General features: G+C 43.6%; 2 protein-coding genes and 1 non-coding gene across 3 annotated transcripts; 1 reads left to right on the forward strand and 2 right to left on the reverse strand.

Annotated features, from left to right (window-relative positions):
• Positions 1 to 102: 102 nt before the first annotated feature.
• LOC123113905 (uncharacterized) lies at positions 103 to 3,759 on the forward strand. The gene is made up of 3 exons (XM_044535225.1): positions 103 to 294; positions 3,097 to 3,203; positions 3,339 to 3,759. The coding sequence occupies exons 1-3, from the start codon at positions 198 to 200 to the stop codon at positions 3,615 to 3,617; spliced, it is 483 nt and encodes a 160-aa protein (XP_044391160.1). The 5' UTR covers positions 103 to 197; the 3' UTR covers positions 3,618 to 3,759.
• Positions 3,760 to 3,848: 89 nt separating this feature from the next.
• On the reverse strand, positions 3,849 to 4,789 carry LOC123113906 (uncharacterized). The gene is made up of 3 exons (XM_044535226.1): positions 4,520 to 4,789; positions 4,370 to 4,445; positions 3,849 to 4,288 (listed from the first exon to the last, which is right to left on the reverse strand). Exons 1-3 carry the CDS (start codon positions 4,656 to 4,658, stop codon positions 4,141 to 4,143), a joined length of 363 nt encoding a protein of 120 aa, XP_044391161.1. The 5' UTR covers positions 4,659 to 4,789; the 3' UTR covers positions 3,849 to 4,140.
• A 405-nt stretch (positions 4,790 to 5,194) lies between these two features.
• On the reverse strand, positions 5,195 to 5,355 carry LOC123117940 (U1 spliceosomal RNA). The gene has a single exon (XR_006457570.1). It is a non-coding gene; the product is annotated as a U1 spliceosomal RNA (small nuclear RNA).
• Between the last annotated feature and the right edge of the window lie 8,962 nt (positions 5,356 to 14,317).

A 14,317-nucleotide genomic window follows, 5' to 3' on the forward strand; every position in this document is an offset into this window, starting at 1 on the left:
AACACGAAAGCCAGACGAAAACCGGATGCCAGCAAGGCACCGCAAAATGGGCTGGCCCAGTGCTAGGGCCGGTGCGCGTTATTAATCCCCAAGACGGGCGACAAGGAGCACCGGAATCGGAATCCAATTCCAAAACCGAGAGGTAGGTATCCTTGGAGGAGGGGGAGGGGGATCCTCCTCGCCGCTCACCGGTTTCCATGGCGGCCGCCCCCGCCCCCGCCCCTTCGCCGCCGGAAGTGTCCCCGCCGCCCCTCGACGCCTCCGCCTCCGCCTCCGCCTCCGACGACGAGTGGGGTAACTAACCAACTACCACCCACCTCTCCCCCGCGCCCTTGTTTCTTACTGCGCCTCTAGCTGGCTGAAGTGCCCCACTGTATCCTACTCTTGTTCTTCTGTCGTGATTGTGTTGAGGAGTTCGATCTAGATGCGTGATGCTTTCGCTGACTGATATGCTCTTGCTCGTACCCATCCGTGTATTACCGGGGAATCGCTGCCTGGGACATAGATCAGTTACTGTTGTAGCAAGCATGCCCTTCTTGACGAGTCACAGCAGTCGTGTTAATTCGATAAAAGTATGCATTATACCTGGGAAATAATCATACTAGGTTTGAGCAGACCTGGTGGGTTGAAGTTATATGGCTATCTTTATGCGACAGTATCAACTAAAATGGTTGAAACTAGTTGTGTTGGAACAGTTTTGAGATATTTGAGGTGGAATTGCTTACTGCTTATAGGTTATGAAATGTAAAAACACCTGCTAGTTTGAAGAAAACGGCGTGTGAAGTTAATCCATGTTTTGATATTAAATAGACTGAACAAAGTTATGACTGCATTTGTCGCACATAAATAACAACCCAGTACCAAGTTTACTAGTACTGAGCCACCGGACGAGTGGAAGCTTTCCCGCCCCTGGACATAAATACCAACCCAATACCAAACCTTCGTCGGCGGAAGCATCCCGCTGCCCCTGGATGCCTCTGCCTCGGACTACGAGTGGGGTAAACTAACTACCACCGCCTCTGCTCGGTGCCCTTCTTTCTTGCTGCTTTTCTAGCTTGCTAAAGCCCCCAGCGACCAGCGTATCCTACTCATGTTCTTCTGCCGTGATTGTCTTGAAGAGGAGTTGGATCTAGATGCGTGATGCTTTCTTTGACTGTTATTCTCTTGCTCGTACCCATCGTATTATCGGGGAGTTGCCTGGGACATAGATCAATTACTGTAGCAAACATGCCCTTTTTGAGCAGCTGTATTAATTCAAGAAAAGTATGCATTACCTGGGAAATGATCATACTAGGTTTGAACAGACCTGGTGTGTTGAAGCTATACGCCTATCTTTATGGGACAATACTCGCAAGCTGGTTGAAACTAGCGGTGTTGGAACAATTTTGAGAAATTTGAGGTGGAATCGAAATCATATTGCCTTGGGCACTTACTGCTTAGGCCATAGAATGTAAAAACATCTGCTAGTTTGAAGAAAACAACGTGTAAAATATATGCCTTCATTTGTCACACGTAAGTGCCAACCAAATACCAAGTTTACTAGCATTGAGCCATCAGTCTTGGTATCTTGGTGCGTTATGAGGAGTCATGCTTGATTCACCTTCACAACTCTCTCTGATAATGTAATAACATGAGTTGGGCCAACTGAAGGGTACGATTTGTTTCCCATGATGGTTCATGCTTAAATATGACGCCTTTCCTCTATGACAGGAGGCAATGTAGACAATCCGCACAAGGTTCGGAAAAAAAATGTAGAAAATCTTCATCGAATGGAAATAGGAATGCTATTAATATACCACAAACTAGTTGGAAACTAGTAGTGTGGGAATAGTTTTGAGGAATTTGAGGTGGAATGGAAAAGCCTACTATTGCTTTGGCAATATTTTCCTTACTGCTTGTTATAGTAGACTTTTAAAACATCTGCTAGTTTGAAGAAAACAACGTATAAAAAAAAGGGCAGCCCGGTGCACGTAGCTCCCGCTTGCGCATGGTCCGGGGAGTTTTCCTGGGACATATATCAATTTCCTGGGAGCAGCAAACATGCCCTTTTTGACGAGTCACACCAGTTGTATTAATTCAAGAAAGTATGCATTACCTGGGAAATAATCATACTCGGTTTGAACAGACCTGGTATGTTGAAGTTATACGTATCCCTATCTTTGCGGGACAAATATGCACAAACTGGTTGAAACTAGCTGTGCTGGAGCAATTTTGAGATATTTGAGGTGGAATCGAAAAGCGTATTGCTTTGGGCAATATTTTGCTTACTTAAGGTTACAAGATGTAAAAAGTATCTGCTGGTTTGAAGAAAACAATGTGTAAACTTCATTCATGTTTTGGTATATAATAAATTTAAAAAGTATATGCCTGCATTTGTCACGCATAAGTACCAACCCAGGGCCAAGTTTACTATCATTGAGCCACCGGTCTTGATATATCTTGGTGCATTATGAGGGGTCCCTCTTGATTCACCTTCATAACTGGTAATATAATAATATGAGTGATGCCAACTGAAGGGTGCGATTTGTTTCTCATGATGATTCATGCTTAAATACAAGCCCTTTCCTCTATGACAGTAGGCAATGCACAATGCAGACAATCCTCATTGAATGGAAATAGGAATGTTATTAATATATTCTAGTGATAATCACAAGTTGTTCATGCCCATCATAGCTATCTAATCAGGATGTGCTCACAGAGATACCTAAACCAGGTTCCATCCCTTTGTGGGTATTTTTACTTACGAATGTTTTTTTTGTTTCTGAAACCGTTGATATGAATGTTTGGCATGCTTTAGGATGTTCGTTAATTATAATAATCAGGAGATTTATATGCTGCTAACTCCCTTCTATCGCCGGCTGTTATGCTAGTGACTTGCTTGCACTATATATCTTATCACTTACTTTTATTGAATAGTAGTTGTGGCTCATTACTTGAATGCTACAGAATTTTTGGTGAAATGTGGCACTGCTGCAGAGACGCTGTTTTACACATATTTATTCTGCTATTAAAATCAACAATACATGTCCAACTGTTGTACATTCAAAACACATGAGGTTTATTTGAGTTCTTACAATGTTGATGCTACAATTACAGATGCGGATGGATTTGTTATTCCTGATGTGACTATTCAAGATGATGATGATGATGATGCTGTTACTACACACAGTGTCCCCAAAGCAAGGGATCCTGAACCTCAGCAGGCGAGTTCCAGATCTTTTCGCCGCAATGTCCATCATGAGACTTGACTTTCAGTTCATGCAACTTGAACAACTACTTGGATAGCGCAGTGGTTTGAATTAGTTCATTGAGATGTAAATTCGTATTTGAATGAACAGGCTAAAGAGGAGAAGATATACCTGGGACCTCATGGGGCGCCACCATCAGGAGCAAAGCAGCAGCAACTTAACACAGTTGGCCGTAAGCAGAGTTTCAGAAACAAGCTGAAGGAAGCAGATAGGAAATCCAGTGGCAATGCTCAGGAGAACAAGGTGGAAAGCCTAAGAGAGCTCATGGGGGCTGTGACAACAGATAGTAGGGGCATGGCGAAGAGTTCCCGTCGCGACTGGCTTGACCCACACTGTCGTGAGTCAGAGTTTGATAGGAAACCGCGCTAGCTAGGTGGCTGCCATATGATGTGTCCGTTTGCGCAAACGCTTTAACTGTATACTGCTGCGGGCTATTGGCTAGGCCCCAAAAACATGTCTTTGTTATCTGCAAGTTTATGAGAAGAAATAGCCAATGGTATTCTATGGTTTAGTTGTTTGTTGTATGTCTGACGTGAGATGAATCTGTAGCGGTGGCATGTTGTATTGTATGTGCTTATGTGTAGATTCTTGCCTCCTTGGTTGAAATTTTTAATCGCTGGCACCGATGCCATTCTATATTTTTTCCCCCCAGTTTCTTGATCGATCGATCGATCTTGAACTGTGGAAAGTGTTCACAAGCTTAACAAATACAGGGCTTTTCACTCTATATGCAAGACCAGGTGCAGTCATGAATGCAGAGCAGCTGGTGACTCCACTATATAAAGATCTTCGAAGAAATGAATTACATACAGCTTTACAGTAATCTCTATAGAAGGGAAGCAAGTCATCATCTCTCTCGCCGGAAGGGGAAGGACGAGAGCCCGATGAGAGCTCAGCGGATGAGGGGCGCCTTGATCCATCCGTTGGCGAAGGCGATGGCGAGGATGATGAAGGGGGTGGAGAAGCCGAAGATGACAATGTAGGGCAGCGGCGTCATCATGGGGTTCTCCCCCTTCCTCTCCCCGGCAGTCTGCCAGTACCTACATCATCATCATCATCCATTTTATCCACACCATTTGGCAATTGGCCACACACACACACATACATCAACTCATCCTTACTGCTCTGGTTCCTGTTCTCTGGTGATGAACTTCTTGCCGTCAGGCTTGGTCTCTCCATCACCACCACCTCCACCACCTGCATATACATGGGTAGCATACGGACTCAAACAAAATGCAACATAAGAGAAATTGAGGAGGAATCGTGGGTACCGAGCTGGGCGGAGATCCTGGAGCGCTTGCTTAGGAGGAGCAGGCCGGCGCCTCTCTTCTTGGGCGTAAGCGGGGTAGTGAAGGCGGTGGCACCGCCGCCGGAGGCGAGGAGCGGCGACGGAGCAACCCTGAGGGCCATGGTGGCTGTTGCTGGGTTGGTCTGTGTGGAGGAGGAAAAGAGCTCTCCTGCCTCATGCACCACGCACCCTATAACTCCCCCTCACCTTTCGGCCGCGTAGCACTCGCCTTATCCACCAGCCAGCCGTGTTGTCTTCCCTTCCGTGGCAGATTTAAGTTCTTGAATTTACAGTTGCAAAAAAAAGTTCTCGAATTTATCTGGGTGTTTCTGCGTGTGAAAAGTGAATTTCTTGCCAAATTTCACTTGGTTGTAAGCAGAAGCTGAAGAACACCAACATATACAACCTGACAGCACCAGATTTATATGTTAGGTCGTTCATGTTGCTAAAAGAAAACTTGGACCAGAAGTTCAAACCATTACTTTTTTTTGTTTGCTCAAAGAACACCTTTGCCTCTCTCGTTCATGTGTGATCGAAGGTGTAAAACAAATGAGATTTGCTGTTGGCTGCCTCCCAGTACCTGACCGAGTACTGGGTTGTAAAAACAGCTGCACTAAGCAGGCCAGACCAAGGACCAAAATTTAATTTTACAGAATTGGCAGGGGCCGCGCGAACGCGTACCCCCTCTACCACAAATTATGACGTCCACTCTCCCACTTGGGGAGATGGTGGGCCAGCGCACCCACCAAGTGCAATGTGGGCCACTGACCCAGGCCACGGGCCTTATTGATCGCCCGTCGACCCCGTCCAGGTAAGTATGGAACAACGCTGCACCTCGCCCTCCTCTTATAGCCAGCTCCCCCGCTCGATGCTCTCCGCTGAGCGAGGTGGGACTAAAAACCGAAGCGCAACAGCAGCGGCAGGCGTGAAGCCGTGAAGGGAGGGAGGCGCGCAGTCTGGCTGGGAGGTACTACGTCTCGTTGGGCTTGACTTTGCTCCTATATGGGCTGAATGACGAGAGATAGGCGTGTGGGCCTTAAGAGCCGTAGCAGCTTTTTCCTAGTTTTCTGTTCATTTACTATTGTATTCCTAAAAAGAAAATGTTCATTCACTATTGCTCTTGAGCTGCTAAAAAAGGACTACTGCTCTTGATTCTAAAAAAAACTATTGCTCTATGTCTCTCTTACTCGTATATTAATCATTTACTTTTGCTCTTAATGTGCATGGCCTCGTAAAAAATCGTTGCACCTTTGATGCCTCTGTTTTGACCTGTTGCACCCAAAAATTTGCACAAACCGGCTGATACTTGGGTGCTTTTAGAGAGAATGCCAGCTTTTTTTATTATTAGCAGCATTGCACGAAGTTCCTGGATACAATCAAAAAATAATGGAAAGTACTAGGATTAATAGAGTGCATACAAGAATTAACTGACAAATGAGTGAATTGCAAAAAACCACCACATTTCAGCCTAGGTTTGCAGAAAGCACTGTTCTACGTTTTTGCTGCAGAAAACACTGTTTTTTTTCCTAATCTTTTGCAGAAAGCACCAAACATCCTGTTCGGGCAGTTTAAGCACTATTATGATAGGTGGGACCCTGTCTCGTTGATGTGGCTAACGACTGCGAGATGACGTCGTGTAACGGCGCTACATTGCCCACCGACGCCTCTGCTAGGTCAAGTGACCAGATCGAATCGGCACTTCTCCCGCATCTGGAAAATTCCCCACCATCCCCGCGATGACACGCTCCTCTCTCTCTGTCTCATTCATGGCAACGGCGAGCGCGGACGCCGACGACGGAGTGGATGGCGAAGGCAGCGATGGCACAGGAGGGTTGCTTGGCGGCGGAGATCCAAAGCCACCAGAAGAGGTCTGCGGGAGCTCTAACCCTAGTCAGGCCCCGCGGAGCAGACCACCATCCCCGTCGCTGGAGTACCGTGCCGCCGGCACTCTCGCCCATGCTGTGGTGGCTACTCCGACAGGGAGCCACCACTAGGCATCTGCATTCGGCGGTGTGGAGTAAGATATCTCCTCTATCCCCCCCCCCCTCATTTTCTGTCTATTCCATAGTTAGGGTTAGGTGTGTAAATCAAAATTGGTTTTTTTGCCTAGTACTAAGTGTTCATCAGGCCTGTAAATTAGATTGTAGTGATATTACTATGCTCTGTTTAGGAGACAATATAGTGATACTGTTTTAGTTCAGTAGTCAGTGCTATTCCCATGCTCTGTTTAGTAGACAAATAGGGTCACAATTTGCTCTTATTTAAATTGGCATGCATTGTATATTTTCAGTGTATTCAAATTGGAATGATGATATTTGGGTTACTAGTTTATTTAGTAGACATTAGGGTCACAATTTCCTCTTATTTAAATTGGCATGCACTGTATATTTTAAATTGGTCACTTCTATTGTTTGTAGTTAGTACTATATTGTTTAATTAATAAGTACAAGCATTGTTCCTTTTTGTAGCTTGTCTGATGATGTTTGGGAAGTTAGACTGCACTTTCATGATAGGGATAACTTGGAAAGGACTATGTGTGTTTTAGACATCACTTTTTATAATCTGTTAGCACTCATAGAGACAATATGATATGGAAGTAAAGACTACATGTATTATGTGAGGGATGTTGGGTTGGGAGTAGCTGGTTTGGAGGAGATATGTGATGATGACAAGGTGGATGAGATGCTGGATCACATTGCGAATAAAGATCAGAACATAGTAAACCTGACAATAGTTAGGGGTAGTGAGCACAGACCTGCAGATATAAACAGAGGTTATGTTTGTGATCAGCAAGTTCCTATAGCCAATGTTGGAGAGAGCATTGTATATGAGGTGAATGATGTTGGGGTGGTGTACAAGTCACCATCCAAAGTATCAAAAAGAGATGCAGTAGTTGAGGAGCCTGAACCAATCCAGTTTTTCTTCACACAGCAGAGCCACAATGTTGATATGGAGCAAGGCAATGAAGAAAATGTTGTTATTGAGCAAGGCAATGGAGATGATGTTGACATGGAGCAACAGGAGTTACAAAGAAGTATGGAGATTAGAAGGAGATCAAAAATTCAGAGATTTAAGCAGCATCAGAAGAATGTTGAGAGCGTGCATGCAGTGAAAAGAAAACTTCCTGTGCTACTAACTGAAGATGACTCTGACTTGGAGGAAGATGATGATTTCATGGCTAGGATGGCTGAGCTAAGGAGGCAGAGAGAGGACCCACTCTTACACTTTGAAGGTGACACTGATGTAGATGAACCTTATGAGATATAAGAGGAAGTGCATGTGGAAAATGCAGAGCAAGAGGAGCATGGAGATGATGAGGAACTTGAAAAAGAGGTGCTACCACAGGGGCAGAAGAGGAAGAAGTTGAAAGTAAGAAAGGGGCTAACCACAAGATCACATGCTAGTTTGGAGCAATAGTTTGAGGATGTTTGGGTACCATCATCTGGTGAGAATCCAGATCCTGGTGATTTGAAGGAGGAGGAATAGCATTTGTGCTTGGCAGTAAGACTAGGGCTAAAAACCCAAACCAAGGGTATGGTATCATGAGGATAGAGAGAGCCCAGAGCTACAATTTGCTAAGAAGCTTTGCTTTGATAATGTGTACGAATTTAGAAGGGCACTTCTCACTTTCCACATAGCACAGAACAGAAACTATCAGTTTCATAGGAACTGCAATGACAGAATTGTAGTTGTGTGCACACATGAAGACTGCCCTTTCTTCATTGCAGATTCTATGGTGGGAAAAGAGAAAACTTTCTGCATTAGGAAAACAAATTTCATGCACACATGTCCAGCTGTAGCAGAGAGCACCAAGGTGACTACAAAGTGGGTTACACATCAAGTTTTAGAAGCAATAAGAACAGACCTGAACACACCAATAAGTACAATAATGCAAAATCTGAAGAGCAAGTATGGAGTTGAGATAAGCACTCATATGGCCTACAGGGCTGAGAACAATGCTATTAAGGTGGTGCAAGGAGATCAGAGGGGGCAATACACCAGGATCAGGGATTACTTGCATGTTGTATTAGACACCAATCCAGGTAGTAGGCGCATTGTCACTACTAAGTTCCTAAAAGACCATCCAAGCATCAATCCAAGGTTCCATGGTTTGTTCATATGTTTGAATGCTTGTAAGGAAGGATTTCTGAATGGATGCAGACCATTCATAGGTGACTACTAAACTGTGTCATAAATGACATAAATGTGGTGCACCCTTAGTAGTACATACTTTGTTTATAACATATCTTGTGTGCCATTGCAGGTGTGGATGGATGTTTCATCAAGCTCTCTACTGGCCAACAAATCCTTGTTGCCACAGGAAGGGATGGGAATAATAACATCTATCCCTGATTTCTCACAAATCCTTGCTGCCACAGGAAGGGATGGTAATAATAATATCTTGGAGTTGTGGACAAAGAAGACATAAAGAGTTGGACGTGGTTTCTCACAGAACTGAAGGCAACTATTGGTGGAGAATCTGGGAGATTTGGTTTTTACACCATAATCTGTGATAGACATAAGGTATTATCTTTGTTATTACTCATATTAGCAATTGATATTAGCACTCATAGTAATAATTGCTTGCTAGTAGTTCATATCATTTGCTTAATATTAGTTAATATTCATTGCTCATTACTAGTTGATATAAGTAGTTCATAGTAATTGCTAGAAGTAGTTAATATTCATTGTTTATTAGTAAGTTTGGTCATTTCTCCAAATAGGGTCTTCTGAAAGCTGTGAGCCAAGTTTTCCCCAACTGCCCCCAAAGATTATGCCTTAGACACATCTACCAAAACTTCCAGACTGCTGGTTTTAGGGGGTCAGAATTAAAGAAGTACATGGATAAGGCAAGTTACTCCTATACTGAACATGGCCATATTTCTGCAATGGATGCTCTTAAAGTAGAGTGTAAGGCTGCCTGGGCTTGGTTAAATAAAATTCCTAGACATGCTTGGGCTAGATATGCCATGGACTTCAATTGCAAAACTAACCTAGTTGTCAACAATATTAGTGAGGTGTTCAACAAGATGATATTAGATGTGAGGGGTAAACTAATAAAGACCATGGTAGATGGAATCAGGACTAAGTTGATGGTCAGGTTCAATACAAATAGGAGTAAGACAGAGTTAGCCAAGTGGGAAATATGCCCAACATATGCTGAGTTACTTGAAGAAGCAAAGAAACACTCTAGGAACTGTCAAGCATTGATGGCTGGGCCAAATATTTACCAAGTGACAAGCAATGAGAATACATATGCAGTTAACTTGCAGCACATGACATGTGGGTGCAGAAAATGGGATATGACTGCAGTGTCATGCAATCATGCAGTCTCTGCTATTACCAAAGCCAAATTAAGGCCTGAAGATTTTGTGCATGACTTCTTCAAAAAGCCTATGTATCTAGCAGCATACAGTCCCATCATATTTCCTGTACCTGGACCTGACCTCTGGCCTAAGACCAAAAATAGAGACATAGAACCCCCAGTTTTCAAGGATAAACCAAGGAAGAAGCAAACAAAAAGGAGAAGGAGCCAGTTTGAGCCACCAACACCTAAAGATACATCTAGGATGGCATCAATTACATGCATCAATTGCAATCTTGTGGGTCGCAGATACACATCTTGCCACAAAACCCTAAAGTTAGGTCTAGCAATGAGAAAGAACAGGCATGAGGTTACTCTCTGTTGCCATACTTGGTGCCATCTATTTATGTTTTGTAACACTTGAATGTATTAACTTGCTACCATTGTAAAAGGCAGTCAAACAAGACAGAGGAGGGTACCACATCTACTGCTGCAGCTTCATCTGTTGCAGCTCCAACAAGGAGGGCATCTGTTGCAGCTCAAGCAAGCAGCGCACCACTAGGGGCAAGCAGCTCAGCAGCTCCAGCAAGCAGGCCAAGCAGTTCAGCAGCTCCAGCAAGCAGGCCAAGTAACTCAGCAGCTCCAGCAAGCAGGCCAAGTAGGCCAAGCAACTCAGCAACTCCAACAAGCAGGCCAAGCAGCTTCTTGGCACCAAGACAGAGGAAGAAACCATCAAGGCTGAAGGATTACTTTTATGCTTCAGGGAACTAATGTGCTTTGGCAAAACTTGTTGATGATGTGATCAGGCAAAACTGTTAATTGCTATGATCTATTTTGGGAACAATTTATGCTGGTTAGATGTTATGGTACTGTAATAACTGCTATTTTATGGTCTTGCTCTTATGAGAATAATGCACTATGATATTGTTCTTCCTATTATCATGTTTAACTTGATGGTCTTGTTGTTATCATGTTCAGTTTGCTTTATGATAATTATACACTTGTTGATGATGGTCTTGCTATTATGATAATTATACACTTGTTATTGTTGTTATCATGTTCAATTTGATGATCCATATGATGGTCTTGCTGTTATCATGTTCAATTTGTTGTTATGATAATTATACACTTGCTAATGATGGTCAAGATACCCCTAGGGCCATTTTGTCGATGAATCGATGAAATGAGGGTCAAGATACCCCTAGGGCTATTTTTTCGATGAATCGATGAAATGAGGGTCAAGGTACCCCTAGGGCCATTTCGACGATGAACTGATGAAATGAGGGTCAAGGTACCCCTAGGGCCATTTTGTCGATGAATGATGAAATGAGGGTCAAGGCACCCCTAGGGCCATTTTGTCTATGAATCGATGAAATGAGGGTCAAGGTACCCCTAGGCCCATTTTGTCGATGAATCGATGAAATGAGGGTCAAGGTACCCCTAGGCCCATTTTGTCGATGAATCGATGAAATGAGGGTCAAGGTACCCCTAGGCCCATTTTGTCGATGAATCGATGAAATGAGGGTCAAGGTACCCCTAGGCCCATTTTGTCGATGAATCGATGAAATGAGGGTCAAGGTACCCCTAGGCCCATTTTGTCGATGAATCGATGAAATGAGGGTCAAGGTACCCCTAGGCCCATTTTGTCGATGAATCGATGAAATGAGGGTCAAGGTACCCCTACGCCCATTTTGTTGATGAATCGATGAAATGAGGGTCAAGGTACCCTAGGCCCATTTTGTCGATGAATCAGTGAAATGAGGGGAATATACCCTAGGGCCATTTTGTCGATGAATAGATGAAATGAGGGTCAAGGTACCATTGATAACAAAATACTAAGTTAAATTACTTGGTTCACTGATTCAAACTAAAATACTGAGATAATCATCTACACCATATAAAACCAAATTGTACTAAGCACATAAACCAAATTGTACTTGGTTCACATTCATAAAGGTTCATCAAAGTTGGATCCAACACGATGGATCACAACATACATACTTAAATTACTGGGTTCAGAAATTCAAATTGAAGTACTAAGTAGATGATTATCATCTACAGTACAACACTGCTGGATCCAACACCATGGATCACAAAATACATAGTTAAAGTAGTTGGTTCACAAATTCATACTAAAGTATTCCATAGAAGATTATCATCTACATACAGATAGATGATTATCATACTAGAAGAGACCCTACTCATCTAAGATGGCCTTCACCTCCTGAATCTTCAGCTTTATCTTGTCCTCAGACTTTTGAAGCTCAGAAATGTGATGCTGCAATTTAAGCCTCTCTTATGTTAGCCTTTCCTTCTCCTTCAAATGATTGAACTTCAAGTTCCTAATCACATTGGCTTGAGCACCTGTCAGGTTCTTTAGAGTATCATAATTTTACAGCAGCTTCTTCTTCTCCTCCTCTTTCTTTGACAACTCTGCCTTCAAGTTGCCCACAACAGTTTCTAGCTCAGCAATCTTCACATCAACATATTCCTTCTGCTCCTTCTGATTGTTTAACTCTCCACACCCTTCTACTACTGGGCATCCAAGAGAGCATTCGCATCAGCATACAAACTGTCATAGTCCTCCTATACTTTCATCTTCTCCTCATCTTTGTTTGACGGCTCTGCCTTCAAGTTGGCCACTACAGTTTCTAGCTCTGCGATCTTCACATCAAGACATTCCTTCTGCTCCTTTTGATTGTTCAACTCCAGACCCCTCTGCTGCTGGGCATCCAAGATAGCATTGACATCAGCATACAAACTGTCATAATTCTCCTGTAGTTTCTTCTTCTCTTCTGTCAGGTTGTGAATTGCAAAGGAACTCTCCTGATTGTCATTGGTCCTAGCTGACTTAATCTCCTCATACATATCCCATAACTTGGCCAATGCCTTCTCCATTGAGTCTGGCCATTCAAAATCAATCCATTGAACTACTCCCCAGTTAATGCCTTCCTATAAAATAAACAATAAAATAATAAAGAAACATCTAAGTGAGTAGGATAAAGACCACTCTTAAGTGCCATACTCCATAAGCAAACAGGTTCAGGGCTCTAATATGTGCAACAAACATATCACACATTAAACAAATAAACAATGACCACTATTAAACAAGTCATTAAGCAATGACCATAATAAACAATGACTACCATCCACCCACTTGATAAAACAAGTTAAACAAAGACTAAGCACTTAACCAAGCTTAACAACTTGATAAACAAAGCAATAATCACTAATCACAATAAACAATGTGTACCATCTAATGACAAGGCATGTACGAACTAGCTAAACAAAGACCAAACTAAACAAAGCTTAACAACTACATAAACAAAACATTAAGCAATGGACACCTTCCTTTACAAAGGATCATACCTTCTTAGCACATCCAAGAAAACCTCCTACTGGTGTGCATCCCTTCAAATGCAATAAAGCGCTTGGCCGGCTCGCCATGTTCGCACGAAACATTCACATCTGCGTCAGTGCCATTGAAATTCGGATCGTGCATCATAGCTGGAAGCTGCGGGAGCAAGCAAAGAGAAACCTAGGGTCAGATCGAGCTCATTCACAAAATCCCCAATTCACTAACCCTAACCATAACCCTAGCTCTAGCAAACTGACCTTGATGATGTCATCGCAGGAGGAGGAGATGTTCATGACTGAATCCTCTCTGGTCTCGTCGCTCCACGACACCATGGCCACGGGGGAGCAGCAGAACAACGGTCGGCAGTGTGGCGGCGTCGAGGGAGGAGAACAAAGTGAGGAGAGGAGAAAAGAGTGATGAGAGGACAGGACGAGGCAGATGAGAGAGCTGGATCGAGCAGGTTTCTATCAGCGAAGCATGACCGACCGTCACACCGTTACATGGCGTCAGCTCGTGGCCGTGACGCCACGTCGACGAGACAAGGTCCCACCTGTCATAATAGTGCTTACACCGCCGAACAGGAGGTTTGGTGCTTTCTGCAAAAGATTAGGAAAAAAATCAGTGTTTTCTGCAGCAAAAACGTATAAAAGTGTTTTCTGCAAACCTAAGCTGAAATGTGGTGGTTTTCTGCAATTCACTCCTGAGGGCCATGGTGGTTCTTGCTGGGATAGTCTGTGTGGAGGAGGAAAAGAGCTCTCCTGCCTCATGCACCACACACCCTATAGCACTCACTCACCTTTCGGCCGCGTAGCACTCGCCTTATCCACCAGCCAGCCGCATTATCTTTCCTTCCGTGGCAGATTTAAGTTCTTGAATTAACATCTACTGCCCCCACGCTTCTCTTTTGTCACCCAATTCACATATGTTGGCCAACATTGGATGCCATAATTACTTTTGGCATGTTGGTAGTAACTCTTGGTTGAGACATTCTAAATTGTGGATTTGACGCAAGCGGGTTGCCAAGACTGGTAGAGGATTGGTGGGCTACAGGACGCAAGCGGATTGCCAAGACTTACCGGAAGGGTTTTGACTCATTTGTTATGCTCATCTGTTGAATA

The sequence above is a fragment of the Triticum aestivum genome, chromosome 5B (assembly GCF_018294505.1).
Source record: "Triticum aestivum cultivar Chinese Spring chromosome 5B, IWGSC CS RefSeq v2.1, whole genome shotgun sequence".
NCBI lineage: Eukaryota > Viridiplantae > Streptophyta > Magnoliopsida > Poales > Poaceae > Triticum > Triticum aestivum.